Source organism: Syngnathus leptorhynchus, chromosome 19, assembly GCF_054491065.1.
Source record: "Syngnathus leptorhynchus isolate UIUO chromosome 19, UIUO_Slep, whole genome shotgun sequence".
NCBI classification, from domain to species: Eukaryota; Metazoa; Chordata; class Actinopteri; order Syngnathiformes; family Syngnathidae; genus Syngnathus; species Syngnathus leptorhynchus.
In genome coordinates, this window is record NC_141213.1 from 5,173,845 (window position 1) to 5,196,440 (window position 22,596).

The 22,596-nt window shown below is 39.3% G+C and overlaps 1 protein-coding gene across 2 annotated transcripts; it reads right to left on the minus strand.

Moving 5' to 3' along the window:
* Positions 1-3,071: 3,071 nt before the first annotated feature.
* Positions 3,072-11,898, minus strand: LOC147041796 (polypyrimidine tract-binding protein 2-like). Of its 2 annotated transcripts, none has more exons than XM_085939492.1 (14): positions 11,790-11,898; positions 10,789-10,816; positions 9,558-9,618; positions 9,260-9,432; positions 9,019-9,159; positions 8,790-8,945; positions 8,586-8,696; positions 8,322-8,517; positions 7,920-8,035; positions 6,472-6,505; positions 5,854-5,946; positions 5,133-5,349; positions 4,877-4,954; positions 3,072-4,798 (listed from the first exon to the last, which is right to left on the minus strand). In XM_085939492.1, the coding sequence occupies exons 1-14, from the start codon at positions 11,795-11,797 to the stop codon at positions 4,669-4,671; spliced, it is 1,542 nt and encodes a 513-aa protein (XP_085795618.1). In that variant the 5' UTR covers positions 11,798-11,898; the 3' UTR covers positions 3,072-4,668. The 2 variants fall into 2 exon arrangements, with proteins under 2 accessions (XP_085795618.1, XP_085795617.1); XM_085939491.1 differs by having other exon boundaries at positions 3,073-4,798; positions 8,310-8,517.
* Between the last annotated feature and the right edge of the window lie 10,698 nt (positions 11,899-22,596).

Consider the following 22,596-nt stretch of genomic DNA (forward strand, 5'->3'; position numbering starts at 1 on the left):
AAAGAAATATTCTGAAGCGATAGGATTTCAATTGCAGCAGATTGTAGGGGAAATAACCATGATATTTGCCCATCGGGTTCGATAAAAAAACGATTTTAAGAAAGAGTATAAAAGCCGAATCAGCATTCAATGAAAGGACATTGAGACGGGAGAAGTCAACCGAGGTCAAAGACATGCTTGGTTTTTAATATTATTTCATTATTATCAGACATTTCCACGATAGTATCAACAGTGGTTGTACATATTGGCGTAATTAGAACGTAAACATTCGATCAGAGCTCTTGAAGAGAATGATTGAAGGTAGCTACTCAAAAGATTTTGCTTCGGAATTGCATAGCCCTTTTTGTGATTGCATGGTTGCAATTTGACATCCAGCGCAATCCATAAATTTGTCTGGAGAAGATTCATTTTCATTTCAAATAATAACCCTGATGCTTTTTGGAAATATTTCTATGAACTGTATGTCAGAAAAAATGGATGGAGGTCAGATTTGAGAAAAATGAGTTTTGGGTAAACAGCTTTTTTGAAAGAATATAAAATTATCAACCCATTTTCTGAGTTTTCAGAGATTTTGTGGTTTCACGAACGCAAGTTCAATTTGGGCCTCCAAATTGCCCAGATCTCTATATAATTGAGAATCTGTGTGGTGTGCTCAACATCCACGCTCCATGCAATTTAAAGAACTTAAGAGGATCAGCTGCTAACATCTCCCAGTCAGTCATTTGGCAGCATAAAGCTTCTCCGTTGTATGCAGGTAAAGATGGTTCAATAGAAAGAGGAAAAATGGTCAGAGAACAAAATGTGCAAAAACACACAACCAGTTGCACTTTTCCGCCAATAGAATAAAACATTGTCAGCTGGGACAAATTCAATTTTTAATGCGTACTTTCTAAGGTCCCTGGGTTATACTGATTAAAATTAATGGGCCGGAAAGTCAAACATGCCCTATGATGTGCTTTAAAATGGATGGTATTTGAGTGCATATTGCCCTTTATTTATATCAATGCGAGAAGAACAACCATCATGCTTGAAGCCATCATATTTTATGTAATTTGAGTTAACACGCCCTAAGTAAGACAGATCACTCCACAGCCAAAATACATTATAACTGTCTTCTGAAATAAAAAGGCATGCTTCAGTTTGCACTTAAATGCAGACACAACAAGGGGAATGGAAAGTGGGATGATTATATTAAAACGCATATTGGCCTGGACATTTTTTTTTTTAGCTGGTTCTTTATTTATATGATCTCAGGTCTATTTGGCTCTAGAATGCCCTTGGTAAAAAAATGACAAAGCTAAAATCACCTAAGATGGTGATAGCAAAGCAAAATATCGGACGATTCTGAAGAGTGCTAATATAAATCTCGCTCAACGGCTTCTCGGTAGTAATCAGGATGAAGATTAGGATCTTTATAAAAACACTAGTTTTGCAATTGATTTGGTCTGCAGCGCTTCCTCAACTGATTCCAAAGCCCAAGTTGAGCTCCTACCCGATCCATTCATTAACATTTATCAGAGATCTTAAATGACCCAAGACGGAGCGATCAATACGGTCAATTGAAAGTGAAATTACACACAATGTGTGACTGCATTGAATCATGTTAACATTTGATAAATGCAAGAGATCACTTTGAAAAAGGCCATTTGAGCAACCATCCGCAATAATAACACCCGAGTGTTTCCCTATCTACGACTCGTACAAATTTCCTTTGAAAAAATAATTCAGTAACAGCATAGCTGCCCTTTGAACCTGGAGGATGCAACTTCATTTCTTATAAAAGCTGTAATTTCACACCCTTGTGCTTTGCTGTGTTAGTGCCAGTAGTGTAGAAGAAGAAATTCGATGGTGCAGTGCTGTGCATCCAAATGTGTGTTCCGTGTTGTCCTTATGTACTTCGTGTAAAAAAAAAAAAAGATGGACCAGGCTTTAAATCTAATGCTAATTTCTCCGATTCTAAACCGTTTCAGTTCATAACTGGTGCTATTAATTGAAAGTGATAGTTGAAATGGAATGGAAGGCCACAATAGCTGTGATCCTGTTTTCCATCATTGTGCTGGTATCCCCAGCAGGTTGAGACACCATCTAGCACATTTGCTATTTAAACTCTAATCTCTCGCTTACTACTTGAGCTGTCACTCTATCGTGCTGAGTCCCAGTGATCTTATGTTGAGTCGGCTGACCAGAAGTATAGCGATAAGGTGGTCGATTTCTTTGGCGGTAGTAATCCATTGGTGAACACCAGCGGTGAGGGACTCTGGAGACAGATGATGGATACCAGCAGGCCGAGAGGAATGTGGTATCGTCAATTACTAAGGCAAAAAGTGGTGTCGGATGAGCGAGGTGAGAACCACGTTTTATAAGAAATTGTGGAGAGAAAAACAGGGGATGGTCGATTCCACTGACCCAATGAGGAAGCAATAACTTGACACTACTTGACTTCCAGGTGGCCACGACGGGTATAGAATTGATATGAAGCTCTGAGATGTCTGTTTAGGAGCGCTCTTCTCAAGATTTCACAGACAAGCTGCGGGCTTTGAGGTCATGGGGTGTGTAGACTTTGATATCCACTGGAAAGCTATTTTAGGGTACATACACAATTATGGTACGTTGATTCGGCTACGCATATTTAAAGCCTGGGGCTGTTATACGGCGCAGTCAAGGACTAGTGATGTGATTTCATGCATTAAAGTAGAAAACTGGCTCATTAGGCATCTTGGCATTTATCAATAAGAAATTAAATAAGGCATCAAATGAGGATGCTTCCACTTCGCACAGGTTGTTGTGGACAGAAAACTGACCATAATCCAAAGAGGGAGGTTTGTTGCTATGGTAACCACATGCATGCAGTTAATAATGTTGTAATTGTGCATAGCACGATGTTAAGAACACGCCTGCTTCATAATTGAACTGAGCTGTCATCATTTCGGCTTCTGATATGAAACACCTTCGGGCATCCCTGCATTTTAAATGGCAGCGGTGAAGCATCCTATTATGAATGTATTTTTTTGACACGGCGCCTGTAAAGTGTTGTTAAACATCGGTTTTCATTTTGAATACATTTCTGACCACAAAATTGAGCAATGACATGGCCAAATTCAATTCGTCAGTGTTAGCTTTTAAACACAAGGTCTATTCATATAAAAAATGAACCATGACATCCTAATTCTATTTTCAATTTATTCATGAATTCATTTTGAATAACATTTATCGTGTTCAGGGTCATTGGAAAGCAGGTGTCTATCCCTAGCTGACCTCGGGTGGGAGGATGGATAAAAGATGGATTAATTGACAGTCAATCACAGGGCACGAACATACAAGGGAATGGACAACCATTAGCCACTATGGCCAATTTGAAGTCATTTTTGGAGAGTGGGAGGACATCAGTGTACAGCCAGCACTTCCTTAATGACTACTGGCAGAGGTTGCAATTTTTTTTTATTTTTAATAAGTCCATCAGCTAACTAGATTGTCAATTTACAGGTTACAACGTTAAGAAAAATGATCCTAGAAATTAATGGTATCAGAAACATCCTCATCACTGCCAGCCCCGTTAAAATGAATCTTTGACTTCTCTAGCTATCAACTGCAGTTTTTCCGAAATGGAAGTTGGTTTCATTTCTACGAATGATTACTTTTAAGTGAAAAGAGAGACAGAGATGAAAGAAGGCCTATTTGAGAAATGTTTTATTTCGCATGCTACAGAAGAAATGCAGAAAAGATGACTCAAATCGGCACTCAAATTCTTGGAAAACAACTTTTCAATTGGAAAACACATTTGAATTAAGAAAGACAAATTGGGACAACAATCTGAAAGTAAGCAATAAGTTTTAGGTCATTTTTATGTTCATTTTGTATTCATTTCAGATAAGTTTTAGTTACTGTCATTTTGGGAATAATCAGGAGAAATTTAGGAATGCTTGAAACCGAGGACAGTTTTCTGCAAATGTAAACTTTTTTTTTTTTTTAATCACAGGAATACTTAAGGCACGGAAACTTTGGTCCAACTGAGTAAAAGTCTCAAGTAACCTGTTTTGTAACCATACAGTTTCAAACCAAATGTTATTCACAATGATATCATACTGCTATGGAAAAGACAGCAAATGTTTAAAAAACAGCCATAAAATATGCAAGCCACATTGTCACCAAAAGCCATTACTGAAAATACATAAGCAGGGGGAAGAGTAGGAATGCTATTCAAGTCAAAAATAAGGACAAATTTAAGGAGAAGAAAACACTACTTTGTTGGCTGGGGACTGCCGTTAAAGTAAATATCAGAAATGGAAAACTCCACAATCCAAAGTGAAAAATCTAAACAACCTGACCGGTGGCAATGCTCGAAAGAGAACCCAATCCAGTTTTCAGTATTACCATGAGTATAAAAAGCATATGGGGGGGATCCTTAATAAATGTGTAGGCTCTGGATAGCTGATATCAAATAAGGCACGTGTATATTTTTCGTCTACATTAAGAAATAAATGCTGCTCTACATCAAAGTATCATACGGAATAACAATCAACGTCAATATTTTCCAGAGAGGTATTGGAAATAGCTCCAACATTTCTACATTTTGGAGCAAATTACGTTTCCCTCAACCAAAAGTAGCTTCTGACAATTGAGTGAATGAATCGTTTTTTTTTGTTTTTTTTTTTATTTGGGGTCAAAGTGTTAAATGGTGGACTTTGAGAAGGAAACTCTTAGGTGTTGGTTACATCCCATGTTGTAGTTGTGAAGGTCAATCAAAGCTTGGACAGATTCTTCTACTGTCGACATCTGGATCAATGCCATTTTGCGATCCCTGGGAAAATATCAAACTAGTGTAAACAGAAGCCTCCTTACCCGTCACTTCTCGAAGGTGTCGGAAATGAATACGTACTGGAAAAACTTAAATGCTTTCACAACGCCTCCGGCGTTTGAGAAGAGCAGTCGTAGGTCATCCTCTGTGACATCTTGCCTGAAAATAAAGAGAAGACATGACACCAGATCCACATTTGTCCAAATTTTAAATAAACCACACATCTAAACGAAACAAATAAACAACTTATGGGCTCTATGATCATCTAAAAATGATTCTAGGTGTAGCCAGGAACATGAGAAATAGAAATGTTCCCAAAAGGATCAATGACACTTACGGGATGTTGGAGAGATGGAGAGTGGCAGATGGTGGAAAAATGTTTTGAAAGTTCTTGGATCCAGGTTTCTTGAAGCGATGAAGGGAAGAGTTGGCATAGTCCTTGGTCAGGCCCTGGTCGTCCAGGCCGTCGCGAGGCAGTGCTACCGTTTGGTGTTTGGATAGCGTCGCCCTGATAATTTTCCCATACATCTTTTGGCCATTCAAGTGGCTCATGGCTTTAAACAGGTAGAGGAAAACAATTCAAATCAAACTAGGATTTCCCCTTGAGATCCATGAAGGATCCTCCTTATCGATCCACCTCTCCACCGTAGCTCAAAATAAATGAAAAATACAAAAATCCACTGGTTGGAGAATTCAGTAATTGCATTTGGTTTTCATAAATGTCTTTTTTTTTTCCCCCCCGGTACAACAACCGGTGCTGCATCGTGTTAGTACCACAACACACAGACTTTGAATATCAAAATCTTCTCTCACATAATCAATTTATAGACAAGTTTCCAGAACAAGAATGTGACACATGGCGTCTTTGATTCAACCGGTTTTCTCCTCTCCTATGAAAATGTTTAATTGGGTGGATTGACTTGAAACTTCTCCCAGTTTCAGCTCAATGTGCTTGCTCAACAAATTTTATACAGTACCTTTTGAGGGTTATACTGATTCATTTTTAATACAATCTTGCAATTTTGAAAAAAATGATTTCAATTTTTACAACTACTCACCTAACTGAGCCTGGTTGGCATCTGACATCTGAATGAGAGCGCTGTCTTTCTTATTGTAAAGAATTTTCACCCTCTGGACATCACCGTAGACTCCTACACGAGAGCCAGGACAAGTGGAGGTGGACACAAAGCAGGTCATTAGAAAAGCAAAATAAAACCAGCAGTAGAGAAGAGGATATCTTAGATGAGAATCAAAGGAGAGAGAAGAGAGGAGCACACAGATGGAAGATTTCAGAGAGAGGTGTGCGGTAAGAATATTTAAAAAGAGAAACAACAGCCTCTTAAATACACAGGTTATTAGGTTACTGTTGGTCATATGGCAAGAAATAAAAACATGCAAAAAAAAAAATATATATATATATATATTGCTTAACCATGCATTATTTGCCATCGTGAAATTGTGATTATAAACATGAACCCAAACCAATTAACTGAAAAATTGTTTTGAGGGTACTTAACAAGCTACCTGGCGCAAATACATACTAAAAAAAAACACTTCATATTGATATTAAAAATGACTAACAATTGTAATGAGAAATATAAAGAGGATGAAAATAGGAAAAAACAAAAGAGTAGATAGCAGAAAAGAGAGGAGAGCAAGAGCCAACGATAACATACCGAAGAGGGTAAACAGACTTTGGGGCGTAACCATCTTTAGAGGGAGAGAAGAGCAACAAGCAGCGTGAGACAGGTAGAGAGGTAGAAGAGTCGGAGCGGAGCGGAGGTAGAGATGGACAGATCGATCCAGAACGAAGGTAGGTAGAAGGAATGGTGTTTTTTGTTCTCCCCCCGGAGAGTGATGGAGATGGTGGTCATGGAGGAGGAGAGAAAAGTCGTGAAGAGGTTTTGAGGGGTGAGATGGTGAAGGGAGGGAGGGGGGGGTTGATTTCAAGGGTTATACGGCCCCCCATCAACACGTGAAGCAAGTTAGAGGGGTTACATGGACAAGGGAAAAAGGATGGCGGGGGAACAGTTGGGAAAGGGAAGGTGGTGGATGCAAATTGGGGGGGGGAAATAAAAAAAAGTGAGGGAGGGACAAAAAATATAGAGGTCAGTACACTGGAATGCAGGTAGTTTGGTCAGCGATCATGGCTTGGATCGATGTTTTTAGCAATAATTGGAACATGGATTTCCATGTATAAATGTATTTCACCCTGGAAAAAGCAAAAGGGTAAAAAATACATTCATGTAAAAAAAAAAAAAAAGAATAATAATCAAGAGAGCCATGACCATGGGATAAAAACATGCAGCAATCTGTAAAGATACAATTGCACAGTGAGGGAGAACATTAGTGCAAAAACAGTAGAAGGGCCAACATGTGCTTTGCGAGCATGCAATTGAAATTGTGTGAGAGTTGATGTGAAGGCCATGTGAGCAAGACGGTGGCATTAAATTTAGCCCGTGAGGCTCAAGTAACACTGAAGCTCAGTATCATAACGTCAGCATGATACTGTTAAGAGACTTAGAATGACACAAGCATTCATACGCGGGGATGACAAGCTGATGGCCGTGAGATCGGCCCTTTTTTTTTTTTTTTTTTTTTTTTTTTAATAATTAATACGACAGAACATAAAGGGTAAGGTAAAAGACGGAAAGCCTTTCAGTGAGGGAGATAATTGAGTGCAGGTTCACTGGACCGTTTTCTTAATATGTCTGCAAAGCCTTGACATCTTATCTCTTTAATACGTTCATCGGCTAACGAACTGTCTGCACTCGGTGAGTAGTAAATAAATGTGAATGTATTGCTGCCTCTGGCAAACTCAACCCGACTCTTCTCGTTGGGAGTTTGAAAACAACTGCAACAATTACAGTTTGCCCTCACCCCACTGATTCCATTTCTCCAATATAGTCACAACAAACAATCCTTTATCCTAGGTAGCTGTCCAAGATCAAAAATAATTCATAATTGTAATATGTGAAATAGAATTCGCTGAAAGCAAATGTGGCTGGAAATGGCAACACTCATAGTTACGATTAACCGATAAACTGCATGATGAGGTGATGGGTAAAAAGGTAGCGGTGTTAATATGTGGATGGTTCCTCCAGCAGGTGTGTGTGTTACTGACCTCTTCATTCAGATTGCTGACCAAGAGAACCCCACTGGAGCCTGTCTGTCCAGCTAGCGCAACCCTTCCTGCAGCAGCAGCAGCCACCGCTGCTGCACTGAGTGGGTTCAGGGCTCCTGACAGAAAATTGGGGGAAAAAAAATAAATTCATAATCAAGATGGCACCGAGCGTATGGAGGACCAAAACTGCTCAAATGTAAAAATAAATAAAAATAAAGTTAAAATATTAAATGTATTGCATTTGTATATTTTTGTATTTATTTTCAATTCATTAAAACATGTTTTTTTTGTGCAATTTTGGTCCTTCATATAATTATTTTAAAAAAATTAAAAAATAGAATAGATGTCTCAGACATAAAAGGGAGGAATAAAGAGAAAAGTTATATCTACCTGGAATCTTACCAAGGAGGGAGTTGTCTTTGCTGAGAGCTGCAGCTACAGCAGGGTCCATGGTGGGTTGGCCATCTCCAGCTGGCAGCTCTGGTCGTGTGTAATCACGACTCTTATCATTGTTATATTTGACATTTAAGTTGACAAGCTTGGAGAAGTCAATCCGCAGTGTGCAGCAAGCATTGTAGATATTCTGACCGTCAAGTGCCTTAACAGGGCAAAGCATACAAAATGTTTGTATTTTGACAACAGGAAGCTGAAGGTCTCATTTCTTACCAGCTTAGCCTGCTGGGCATTGACAGGTTCGCTGAACTGCAGAAGGGCTTGGAACTGGTTGTTCTTAGTAAATGTGATTATCTTCATGACGGTACCAAATTTGGAAAATATCTGAGAATAAAATAACCGCACATTTTAAATGACAACAAATAGATATTGCGAGTCTGAGGAATAATCTAGAATAGGTAGGAAGCTCCTAAATACCTGTTGTAGTACATCCAATGTTACAGGGTAGAACATATTGTCGATGATGATTCGTAGAACTGGACTAGAGGCGGTGGAAAGTATTTCCTGGACATCTGAGGCAGGGGATGCACCAGACTGAACTGCCGAAACCGCCTGCAGCACCGCCTGGGTCCGCTGCAAAATGAGGTCGAACAATTCCTATGTAGCATTTGAGCCTTCCAAAATGGATCATTCGGACACCACAAACCTGATTGCCGGCATCGGTTTTGAGCTCCTTGTGATTTGAGTATTGAATAAAGACGGGGACGTTGCGGATGTGAGGACTGACGGTAGTGTAGTAGTTAACCATGGTGATGGCAGCATCTTCAGTGCCCATTTCCAAAAAAGCCTGGAAGGGACGAGTATGAAATAAAAAAAGAAAGAACAATATATATTTATTTTTTAAATCAGAAGACCAATGTGTGATTTTTACCATTTCTTTCACTCACTTGGTTCTTTCCCTTAAGGGTAAGGATATTGGTGACTTTTCCAAAAGGTAAGCCAAGAGCAATGATTTCAGTCTCCGAGGCTTCGTTGGGCAACTTCCTGATGTGAAGCACACGAGACGGTGGTGCTTCCTCCACCCTCAGCTTTTTACTGTCACTGCCACTGGAACTCCCATCTAAAAAAAAAATAAAGAAATAAATAAATACAAATATAAAATTCTGTGGGTCGATCTATTCTAATAGTCTGATCTAACGCACATCATTCGCTGGTGTGACGGAACAAAATGGGGGAAAAACTCACCACTCATACTGCTCATGCCTTTGTTGGGACTGTTGTACATACTCAGCTCATCTGATCCTCTCTGCAAAAAATGTTTTTAGCACAGATTGATTAAAGATGTGTAGGTGGAGGAGACTCAAAAGAGGAGGAGGCTGCAAACTACACCATAGCTTTGAACGCCTACATGTTTCTATTAAAAAAAAAAGAACTTTTCTCCTTTGTCCAAAAACTTCTTTTGATTCTTCTTTGTGCTTTCTGCTGCAGTGACCAAGCGCACACTAATAAAACAAATATGTCTGACTTGCATAGGAAACAAATCTCTCCCAATAAATTGACTTTTATCCTCAACTGCTGATATCCTTTCCACTTTGTTGTATTTTGCCTTCAATATGTGGATTAGATTCAAGGACTTTTTATTATCACCAGAATGTTTTTTTGTTTTTTTCTGAGCAAGTACAGAAGTTGGCTGTCTAAAAAGAAACACTTTTAGTCATCTTCAAGGACTTTAATGCACTCATTGGATTGCAATCATGACGACTTAAGAAAGATAAAAAGAAAAGCAGAAATGAAGTTGGAAAGCAAGATAGAGGTCCCAAGGCAAAAACCACAGCTGACAAAAAAAAAAAATTCTCTCTTCTCACACTTGCCAAGGATCATTGTGAAAATCCGCAAGACATTTGGAGAAATATTCTTTTTGAAAGGTGTAAGACAAAAATAAAATATTAATAACTGGGCATTTGATAAAAAGAACATCTGGCCGTTCTGGTGATAGAGTGATAGTTTGGGGTTTCTATACTCAATCATGTGTGATTCAAAACCCAAACCAGCTAAACCGTCAGAAAATATGACGAGATTTATTTGTTCCGTCTGTGCCCACTCTTGACGAATGTGCCCGACTTGCACGTCACATCACGGCGCCAGAATGATCCCTTTGTTATTGATGTGAGTGATGTGCGAATTGATTTGTGTGTGATAAGCCCGAGACAAACTCTGCACCACTGCTGTTTTTTGTTTTGTTTTTTTATATGCTGCCAAACATTGGCTGGCAAAGGTTTATGAATTGCTTGTATTTTGTTTTAATAAAAATTAATGAAAGTAGATGCGTATCCTGTAAATGAGAAAATGTTCTCAATTGGCTTACCTGGTAAAACATTGAATTAAAAAATAAATAAATTGTATCTCGCAAAAGGTGTCACAGGGGTTAGATATTTTGAAGAAGAAAAAAATGCAAAAGATTAAAATGCAAACTTACCTTCACTCCAACTGCAACATCGCTGATACTGAAAGATAAATAATTGCGTATTAGGTCAAAAGAATGTGAAAAGTGTTGTTTATTCAGTGTATTGTGGAATGCAAAGATATAAAATAGTACATAAATATAAATTAGAATTAAAAAAAATGTCAAGGGTGTACTTAAGTGGGTGACATGTGGAATAATAGTTTGTGCAACTGCTGTCACATCTTGTGGTGATGTGTTTACAAACAAACACGTGAGAATTGTGTTATTGTCCCAGTATTTATGGATCTAACCATTTGGCTTTGTTTTGTTTAGGGATGGGATACATGGGCGTGTTTTGCGATCATTATTGGCGTTGATCATTTATTTATTCACAAGATGGTTTGTTGCAAATCGTGCAGCACTTACTCATTAAGTAACTCACATGCAACTGAAACTTGAGTAACTTCAAAGGTTTTAATAAAAATAACAGCTACACCATAATAATATTTTCAATATAAGAGTATATTTCATATTTACACCTTGTAAAATCAAAAGATGTTTTTCATGACTGTTTCCGTGCAGTGAAGTGTGTTTATTAATAAGTTTCCACTTGACAACATTTCACAAGATTAATCATAGTTCCAGGCTATTAAGGCACGCATGCATGCTTCAATGATATGAGATAATGAAATCAAAGAGTTTGATCAAAGTGAGTAGGCAAGCCACTCAGCCACTGCGAAGTGTGCTAACGTTGCAGGCGAAACACAAAGGGTGACCGATAGAACGTCCCTTTCATTCAAATAGAAGCTGGCTCGTGGTTACTCAATTATTCCACTGCATTCAATGTCCTTGCGGTGTGCAAGCATAATTGAAATAAATATAGAAAACAAAGCTTATAATGAGAGGCACGTTCCCAGTATGGCAGGTTGCGCGTGGCTATGGAAACCAGTTAACGCTGCAATTACAAACTAAACCTAATGCAATAGGCATTTGCACAATCAATGCATTCAGTTCGAAAATAACAAAACAATTACCCGTCCATTTCTGAATATATAGTGTCTCTGCGTTCGGTCCTGAAGTACCTCCAGCTTACATCAACGGTGCAAAAACATACACACACGAGAAAATGGAGGCGGTGTTTAGTTCACCTTATGACGAAGTTAAGCGGAAATTGACGACAATGCACGAAGATTTTGAGTGCACAACTAAAATAATAATGCTAATAAAATCATATTAAAAGTACAGTGGTGATTCTAATGTTATTTTTAGCAAATTATCTAAATATGACTGGTCAATTCAGTGTACAGTATACACTTTTTGGTCTCTGCCTTAATACGTCGGCGCGTCCGCCATATTGAATGTGTCAGTTCTGCCTATGCAAGAAAGCCAAGTCCCCAAAATACCAGATAAAAAAATCATTAGCTTTGTTGTTTGGCTCCTTTAACATTTTAATCAAAAGAGTCTGAAAAATAATCAATTTGGCAATGCTACCGAGAGCATGAAGTGGAACCTTCAAGTTCCCGGGAGGGAAAAAAAACTGTACATTGTGTATTGTCATTAATTGTATTCCCTAATTGGCACACGGTGATTGCCTGGCAACAAGTTCAGGGTCTATCCAGCATCTCATTCAATGAAAGCTGGGATAGGCTCCAGCACGCCTGGAATTCTAGTGAGGATAAGTGGTTGCGAAAATGGATGGATGGATATTCCACTTGTCATTCATGCCATTAGGTTAGAAGTATGGCTTGGTTTTGTTGGCAGGGCAGTAAGGAAAGCCTGTTTACTGGGAAAAGAAGACAGGGGGGGGGAAAAAACGAACAGTTTACGCATGATGATTAATCTTGACAGACAGACGTCATGCTCCTGGGCTCCTGACAACGTCACGCCCTGAGTGAAATTAACACCCAACTGCTTATCTAAAAGGACCTGGGATTTAATTAAAAATGACATTTCCCTGAAGACTTCAGCTTCTGAGGCTGCCATGTTGAAATTAGCTGATGAGGGGCCCTCTGAGCTAGGGAAATAAGAAAACTGTCAAACACTCTGTCAAACGGCAAATCACTACCGTTTATCAGTCCTGCTCGCTGTTCAGGAAATAACAGTGGGCTGAAATCCCCGTATGGCACAATGACATTAATAACAAGGAAAAGGGGACAAAACAAGCCTATCAAATGTGATATGCAAACAAACAATGCGGTTAGAATAGGAGGGGGAATATGGTTCAATGATAAGCTTCTGAGTCACCACAAACAAACAGTATTTTATCACTGATGAAAAAAGCTTCTGATAACCACTGTACTCGCCATCCAAGGAACCTCGAGGTATTTACAGAAATCCCATCATTCTCACTTGACTGAAGTCATTCTTTTCTGTATAGGATACAAACGGCACTGTGCTTACATTACACACACATACCGAAAAAGCGACGGAATCGTGAAGTAGAGTGGACTCACGAGGCGACAATAAACAAGACAACTAAAGACCATTGTATCTTATATCAGCAAATTGACATGATGTGACATCACTTGGCTTGACACGCAACCAAACAAACTAATAAGCGCTGTACGGGCAGAGGGGAGCAAAATACACTCTGACTAATTAATGGAAAAGACAGCAGGGGATGACAAGACAAGGGAAAGAACTAAATTCTGACACAGGAGGGGAAGGAGGGAGGCTAATGATAGACAATGACATGCATGCACAGGAATCTTTAGTTCAAAAATGTCTCGAAACGATTCTTAAAATACGATGCAATTGCTTTGATCATCGATTTGTTGTCGATTAATCGATGCCACTAAACCCTCTTCCGAAGAAAGCAAGGGGGCTCTACACATGGAGGCATGCACGCACACACACATTCATGCACTCAGAGCTCATTTATAAACATTAAAAGTGTTTCCAAGTGCTTTCTTGCAGGTGCTTCCAAATGCCAATTGAGAAATCATCGCTGCAACCACTAATTGGAGGTTTGAATTCTGCAGCTTGCAGTGCCATACATTAATGAAATGTGAAGGCTAAAACTCAAAGGTGCCAAAAAAATAAATAAATCCAACGGCATTGGACAAGTCTTGGGAAATGGAAAACAATTCTTCATTGCCTATTTACAAAAACCGCTTGAACGTAATTCAATTTAAAAAGAAATGTTATGAAGTCAGCCTGCTATTGTTCTCCAATCAAGTATTTGAAGGGAATAAATAGAATCAGCCTCTTCAATTGCAAAGCATTTAAGCCTACACAATTTAATTGACATTACATCCAAGGCTAATGTTTTTTTTTTTTCTTTTTGTTTCTCCGCCAGGTGTTGTAGGGACACTTGATCCAAATTTGAAGTACACCTACACCACAATAAAATGAAGGATCCTCACGGCACAGTGCCATCAAACATGTCTGCTTTTCCCTTTTGCAATTGCCATGAAATGCACTCAGCAAAGCAAAGTTGGACTGAAAAACACTTAACACCTGCAGCTCATTACAACAGTCAACGTGCCCATTCACTGCAGAGTTTTGCCTTGAAAGTTTGGCTCCACAAAAGCTACATGGCCGTTAAGTAAGCAACCGAGTGCCGTGTTTATTGAATTTTGGTCATCTCAAATCAGTTTCAAGACAATTAAGACACTCAAAAGTGAGACGAGTCACTTCAAATATCTTAACATAATTTGAGCTTTGAGGGGAAAAAAAACATATACATCTTCAAACCCCCCTCAAAAAATATATATATGAAGATTCATCACTCTTCCTTAATGATGAAATTACAATGACTTAGATGCAATTGGCAACTGGCAGCCAGTCTCAAAGTAGCATGTGGTTTACTAACAAAATAAATGAACATGGCTTGAAAGCCTCACACTTTTGCTGAAAGGCATCTGCTTTCAGGCTTTTTCACAGCAACGAGCTACGCAAGCCAGGCTTCCACTTAAGGACACACAACACGGTATCCTTAGCCAGCGACATTTGCCAGGCAACGTGACAGTGAGTGCAAAAGGAAGCTTTTGGAAAGGGACACTTTTGCACTCACTTTTTGCTTCAAATTGTTCCCCTGCTTTATAAATAGAGAAGTCAAAGGAAGGAACGTTATCTTCAATCATTTGAAGCAAGTGTAGAGAAGAATGTGAGCAAGTCTCTTCATTTATGAGAATCTCACGTTTCTTGAAACTGAGTGAAAAGGACATTACGGTTGCCCGGCTCCGGTCGCAACCAATCACGGCTCAGCGTGAGAACACTGGTGAGCCGTGATTGGTTGTGCAACTCGTTAGCAAGAGGCAAAATGGCCGCCGCCCCCCCGAGATGGATAAAAACTGGTGGATTTTGCCTTTTTAATTCATAGTCCACAAACCCAAAAACAGAACACTGTGTTTGAAACAATCGGGCTGCACGGAATATCTTGGAAAATATTGTGAATTTTTGGAGGTTGACGTCCCCTTTGAGTAAATGAATAAAAGTCCAAATTAACAAATTCCACCATTACCAAACACACTCTTTAATCTACTATTCAGTTTGGAGTAAATGAGCAAGTGACGTTTCACCTTTTACTGACGACGAGAGAACGATAGAAAGAGTGGGAAGCAGAGCAGGGATTGAAGAAGCAATCACAAGAGAGAAATGTCATATTTGCATATCTCAAATATACATCACAGGATACCCGGAAAGGGGTCTGTGAACACAGTTTTGCATATTGAGAGAAATTTCCGTTGCTTTTCAGGGAGCACTGTTTGTGTGCAATTTAAAAAGGAAGATAAAGGTTATATTGTACTGCGGGGAAATATAAGTCTCCTCCTATTCCTAACTACAACTCGAAGTTAAGGATGGAATCCAACAAAGGCTGTTTTCCCCAATAAAAAAAAAACAACAAAAAAACAAGTTTACAAATTCAGCGCATGCTGTATGCTGTTTGAGGAGAGGATGAAGACTGTACTGTGTGTCCAGAAACATGAGCTTATTGAGCTTTTTGGCTTTAAAGCATGATGTCATTTGAGCCAAATTGGCTTAGTGTGCGTTAGTACTCTCTGGCACCTCGGCGACTAACTTCCCATCAAAGTGGAAGCGCCTTGATCCAAAAGCTTTGGCTCCAGTGATCTCTTCCTTCTTTCAGCCAATCTGCTCAGATGAGATGACTCCAATATCTCAATTAGAGCTTTCCAAGGCAGACCTCGTTCGGAAGCCATGTAATTTCTCTCACTGCCAAGCAGTCACACTCTTCTCCAAACAATAGGACCAATTTGTTTTGATATGATTAGAATAGATTAGCCTTCACCAAAGCTGTTGTTTGTGATTAATGGGGCCGTACAACCTAATCAGCTAGCAGATAGAAAAGCTTCAACCGTTGACGCGCTAGTGTTTATTACTCGAGTAAACTAAAGCTATTAGACCGTGCCGAGATACTCTTAGCGGTTCTAGAAAGTGTCATCGATTGTTGTGAATAAGATGAATATTTGAGTGAAATGACACATGCACTAATTAAATTATTCACACAGGCTTTCTATCTGCTGTCAGGTAGGACAAAAATATATGCTGCTTAACGGGCAGAATTATTCACAGGCATGCCTTGGACCGGTCACAATTAACTGCCTTGTCTGTTAAGATTCGTCAACTGGAATCCAAGCGTTTACTGCGAGAAGCACATATGTTTGGTCATTTTTCAACAGATATGTAGATGTAGGAGATGAGCTATTTGATGAGTCTGTGTCATTCAAAGCTTATCAGTTTTGTATTTGTTGTTTTTGTGAGGACACAAAAGCAAGAAAAAAAATCGGAAAGAAAATTATTTTCTCTGCTTTTTGGTTAGAATCAGGTGTTTTGGGTGATACCAAACCATGTTGTACAGCTGCCAAATAGAATATGCTAGATTATTTTTTCTGGTGAAAGAAGAGAGCATCTTCTTCTTTTGGTAAGTTTTTTTTTTTGCTTATTCCGTCGCAGAACAGTCTTTTGAAATAGCAGTCAAAATGCTCTAAAGCGGCCGGCAATTTGGAGGATAAAAATGGCTGGCAGTGAATGACTTTCACTTGGCACTATGACACTACATAAGTTATTTCCAGGGGGCAACGAACGTGTCATTTATCTGATGCGCCCGACCATTTTCCTCAGTTAAGCAGGTTACGCGACTGACAGCTTCTGTGTCCTATTAAAAAATGTCCTTCTGTGAAGTGTTAGTTCAGTGCCCAGGGAAGGTGCTTCAGACCTTAAAGTGGTCTTTTAACTGTGATGAATCTATTTGTGAAATGATCTTTTGTTTTAAATTCCAATTCTTGATTTCTCTTTCTTGGTGGATTCAGTAAAATCCTTTTGTGATGATTGTTGTGCTCCTATGGTTCCAAAATGGATTGTGGTTGAGTTCCACTATATGACCTATTCTAATACATCTTGTATTTTATCATTCAAAAAAAAAAAAGAGCTGTTTATATTACATTGATAAATTGCCAAGATTTCTCAAACAATATTGTATCTGCACTGCAGACGCTGACCTTTTTTATTGTCATACAAATATGGGCTCATACAGTTGAATCAACAAACTCTTCTTCAGCAGAGTGGCCTTTTGGATGAGGCTCGGTGCCCTTCTTTTTTTTTTTTTACAGTTTGATAAAATGTCAGTACTCAATGTATGCTGTTTATCTAACCATCTAATTTCCGTCACAAAGACAGCTGCAGTGAAAGGCTTCGGGTTACTAGCCTCACTACCTTTTTCTTTTCTTTTTTTTTTGTTGAAATCCAAAATGGTTATGGAGAGGTTGGCCTTTTCAGAGCTTTGAACAATGTTCTGTGAACACTCTATTTCTCACTTTGTGACTTTTAGGAGCTTATGATGGATGCTTGCCTCCTACCACCCTTCCCGCATTAAACTGTGAATGGTATCACTCAAAGTGGCCCTGTAATGCACAAATAACCGGCAGGCATTGTACAATAAATGCATAGATGTGGCAACCTTTGGTTGAACTCTAAATAGAGCCTTCTGTTTCCCTTTTGTCCAATGTGATCAGTCATATAAAAATACCATGACTCTGCCCCTTATATCTTTCTAATGCACTTCATACGTATAAAGATGGCTATTTATGCAAATCCGATAATGTCCTGTCAGCTATCATAAAAACCTTTCACATGGTATTGCCCATAGTGTTTGGATCAATTTATAAAATGTGTCATTCCATTTGAATATTCCAATAATCCATCAAGATACACTACATATGATTTAGGAAATTCACATACTATATCCTTTGAGGACAAATTTAAGGTAGCAAAAGTAAGACCAGCGTTGCAGTATAGCGACTCCAATGATGGCTAGTGCCAAATCCAAGTAAAGACTGGCAGTACTCGCAGAACTGATGATTCTGTTCTGGAAGCAGAATTAAGGATGCAGCGTAGGAGGCTGCTGGGATTAATTACACAAGCATGGGCCAGACTGTAGTCCTTTTCATCCTTTACAAATTCCATCAGAATGAAGGAATTGTGCCATCTGGAGGAGTCGGTAGTTTCCTGACCATATAGGCTGGGTTTTGGAGAAAAGTTACACCAACCAATTCTTAATTACAAAAGGTGATGCAATTTGGGATTTAGCTCTGTTCCAAGAAGACCATTGTCGTAATGTGAGAGACGGGGAAAAGCCAAGATCCACACAGAGAGCTCTGGGATGAGCAACTGTTAGTAGACCTTCAATCCAAAAGGTTGACCTGCTGGAACTGATCATGGGGGGAAAAAAAACAAGATCCTGACTGTTCTTCAGAGCCCTCGGCGGTTGCAGCAGGAGGAAAAGAGCCATAGGTGAACTAAAAGAAACGGGACAAACTGCTTCACGATAGCTGTGGCTCCAAAAAAAGGTGAGCCCTGGAGTCATGTGAGATTAGCCTCACTTGGTCACCTGCAGGAGTATATATTATATTGAAAGATCTGACACATAAAGACATCTGAAACTCGATTGAGTTGTGGCTGCCAGAGTTGTTTAAAACGCACTTCTCGACAAAAACATGGATCAAACTTAGTTTGTGTTCTGCTTTTGCATGGACTATGGGATAAGATAAGAAAAAACGTATTTAAATGCAGCAGGAGCAAGAGAGATTTTATTATTTTTTTTACCTGGAAAGTAAGGAAACCAAATGTGCTGCAGGCAACCACCTGTACCCAGCGGCATTAGCCATGTCTCACTCTCTTTTCTATTCCTCTCCTTCTCCCCCAAGCCTTTCAAGAGATCAATGAGTGCAAATTAGATGGACAACAGCAATTTCCTTCTATCTAGCCCAAGCAACATGTATCAGTCACCCAGCAGGAAGCACACATACCCAGTTTGTCACATTGCATCCACAGAGCAGCCTACTGTCCAATAATAACCCGCAGCAATAATAGCCGGTTTCTACTCTCCAATGAAGATAGATAAAGCACTTGCATTGGATTTATGTCTGGTACTTTCAAATGATTAAATGTCTTTCATGAGCAATCTGGACTTAATTAAATTGTCAAGGGTCTTGGTTGGGGTAAAACGCCGCGTTCCTAGCATCTGACCGAAGATTTGCTGATAGAAAGTAGACGAGTTTTTAGACCAGGTAAGAACAGGTCAAAGTTGTGGCGCAGACGGTGTAATGTGATTTCGGTGAATTTAGTGTGCTGCTACTTCAACTGGATGATCATCTGTGTTCAATCCCACAATGGCGCAAATAGACAGGAAAATAGACAGATTTCTTTTGGTACAACCCAGGAGCAACCAGTTCTACGTCTCAGCTAACATAACATAACAACAGTCACGGTCTCTGTAACCTTTTTGCAACAACGAGCAGCTATTAAAACAGTTCTAAGAAATCTACTCTGAAAGGCTTCCGCAGGAGTTCTTGTCCTGAAACCACCTGCTCCTGGGTGATCAGGAAACATACGTCATTATAATAGGTTCGGAGTCAAACGAGTTCACAATAATACATGCCTTCTCACAAAAGGCTTCGGAAAACATCATCATTTCTTTTTGCCATTCAGAAAGGATTGAACCCTCCAAATAGCAGACTGCATGCCAGACACTTGGGTGTTGAGACATTGTAGCTCTCCAATTACCATTTGTGCCATCAAAAGACCCAATACAGTGTTAACTTTCATCAACTATTGATGCAGGCCATTTGCTTGCAGCTGCAGTGGGGGACTCATTCTTTGCCATGCACCTCCATCGCAATGAGAATGGAGTCATATTGATAGAGAACACAATGGATGGAAATGTGTACAACAGTCAATCTAGTTTTTCTGAAAGGTTTAATGATCAGACTTGGCAATTTGATCCAAGATGTGTTTGCCTGCTTTCTACTTGGGGTATAAACGGCACATGTTTTGATTCTCGTAGTTTTGGTGGAGAACATTTTGGGTGGTAGAGATGCACAAATTGGTTTGTACATGAAATATATTAGGAAAGAGACAGAAATGCCTCACACTAGAAACACAACACAGAGGATGCCATGGCATGGACAAAACAGGAAGTTCAGGGAATGTTGACTCTGTAGTATGTAAATATCCCCAAATTACGTTCAATCAAAATCACGCTGTGAGCTCCACAGTGCACAACTCACTAAGATGCTATCCAAGCTCAAACTGTTTCCCAGGGGATGGCCTTCACATCAACATGGGAAATACCGACTGGTCATTTGGGTACATTTGCAACGCTCACATCCGTCCAACAGCATTCCACGGAAATAATCGGGTAATGAAGTCTTCAAAGATGAAGACAAATGTGGACACTTTGTCAGAGACAAGTAGGGATTTGTCTGTCGTTGTGGATGTCAGTTTACAATTCACCTACTGCATTTTAATATAAACACAAAGTAAAATTATGCAGCACATTTGGCAACGTATCCTGCATAATTGAAAAGAAGCCATGGCCTCTGAAGCATTCATTCTAACAGAAGATAAATGAGATTTCCATACGGTAAGAGACTGGAAGAAGTGTCCCAAAACAATGTGTGGTGTGACAGCAGGGGATCTTGTCTCTTACACGGGATATTAAGCTCTTATTCAGCCTCGTTGGTCCAGGAGGGTAATGCGAGTCACAAAGGAAAAATGGCACTCAGACCTTTATATCACTATCTTCGCCCCACCTCATCTTTTTCCACCCACACAATCTCCCAAAAGCTCCCTTGTAGAACAGAGGGAGCAATATTTTGTGACAGCATCTTTCAGACTATTAGGCATCCAGGGGCACCTCTGGGAGTCATTTGTTCCCAACTCCCCTTCCTCTTCCTAGCTCCTTCTCAGTGTCTCTCTCCTGACATCACAGCTGTTACCTCTTGGAAATGAGCTCTGACTCGCTCGGATATATGAACACAGTTGAAAAAAAAAAAAAGCCAATGAGAGCACGTGATAGAGTAGAAAGCAGGCGACCATGTGCAATTTCTCATTACAGATCCCAGTCGTTTTTTTTAATCATAGTATTTTCATCAAATGTGATTGTCCTTAGAAAAATAAATACAATATTTATTTATTTATTTATTTATTTATTTATTTATTTATTTGAGAGCACAATATTTTGCACTTGGATCCAAATGAACTATATGGATATTTTGGGAGATAATTGTGGCGCATTTGATTGTTTTTCTTTAGTTTCGACCTCACGAGAAATACCGAGCCCGATACTGTTTGTCGGAAATAGCGGCAGAGGACTATAGCTCACGGAATAATGCGATTTCTGTGTGAAATCCAATTATCTTGCACCTGGGGGACTGGAGAAATACAAAGTGTTGCTTTGTTGACAAAGGTTAAGGCTTAAGGTATCACACTTAGATTTGAACTTGAACTCATCTGAAGAGTGGAGCATTATAGTGATTTGGTGCCACTGTTGGAATTGAATGAATCGAGAAAAATACAGATATTTTAATTTATCAACACCTCATCCAGGAAGACATTACAAATACTATAACTAATTTAGTAATACCATCAAACATGGATGGATCAGACAGTGTCATTGATCTCCAATCAACTCATCACACCTTCAGGGAAAGAAACATCAAACTAATTAAGGATGTTCTTTACTTCCTCCGACACGTTCCTCTCTGGTTTACTTTTTTATGATTAAATTATACAGACATGCCAGGCAGCCTCTTCTCTTGGTGGCTTTGTGCAAAAGGTTGCTTAATTTATTCAAGTGACATGTTGAACTCAAAAGCTTTGAATTTATTTGTTATTCCACGCAATGATGGCTGCTCAGCTGGAGCTCATTTTAATACGACACAAAAAAGTCTCACAGCTAAGTGATGTGGTTTTCTATTGTTCAGTCCTTCAGATTGTATTTTCACTTAAATTCACCCAGAGACAAAATAACTCAGAGCTTGCCATAAATACAATCAAGGACCATTCAGAGGCAATCGCTAAAGATGAATCATTTGCAATTACGATTTCTTAATTTCAATCTAGTCGTCTGATCATGTCAGTGATTCTTGCTTTCAGCCACGGTTTTAATTTCAGGGCCCAAATGCTGCTTGGTATTCAATACACAGAGGTGGGTTGAAAACACAGCAACAAAAGCTCCTCTGGGTTTTTAACTCATTTTTGCATGTTTTATTCACCAATTGTGCCACTTCCCGGTGGCAGCCAATAAACGTTTTTAGAAGTAAATATAGTTGACATGATTCATGCTTCTTTTGAATCATTCTATTATTGTTTCATAAGAATAAATTGGAGTCATGAAATATATACTCAGCATTAAAAGCTCACTTTTGGTATCCTTTCATATTCTTTATTTTTGTCAAGGTAGTGCTGAGTCGGCCATATTGTTGAGCAATCCAGAGAGAGACGTAGAGTTTATAACAAATGGCCAGATGTGATTAAGCTGACTCAGCGCTGCACTCATTCCATAATTGCAGGAGGATAAAAGAGGGATTTTGCACTTGA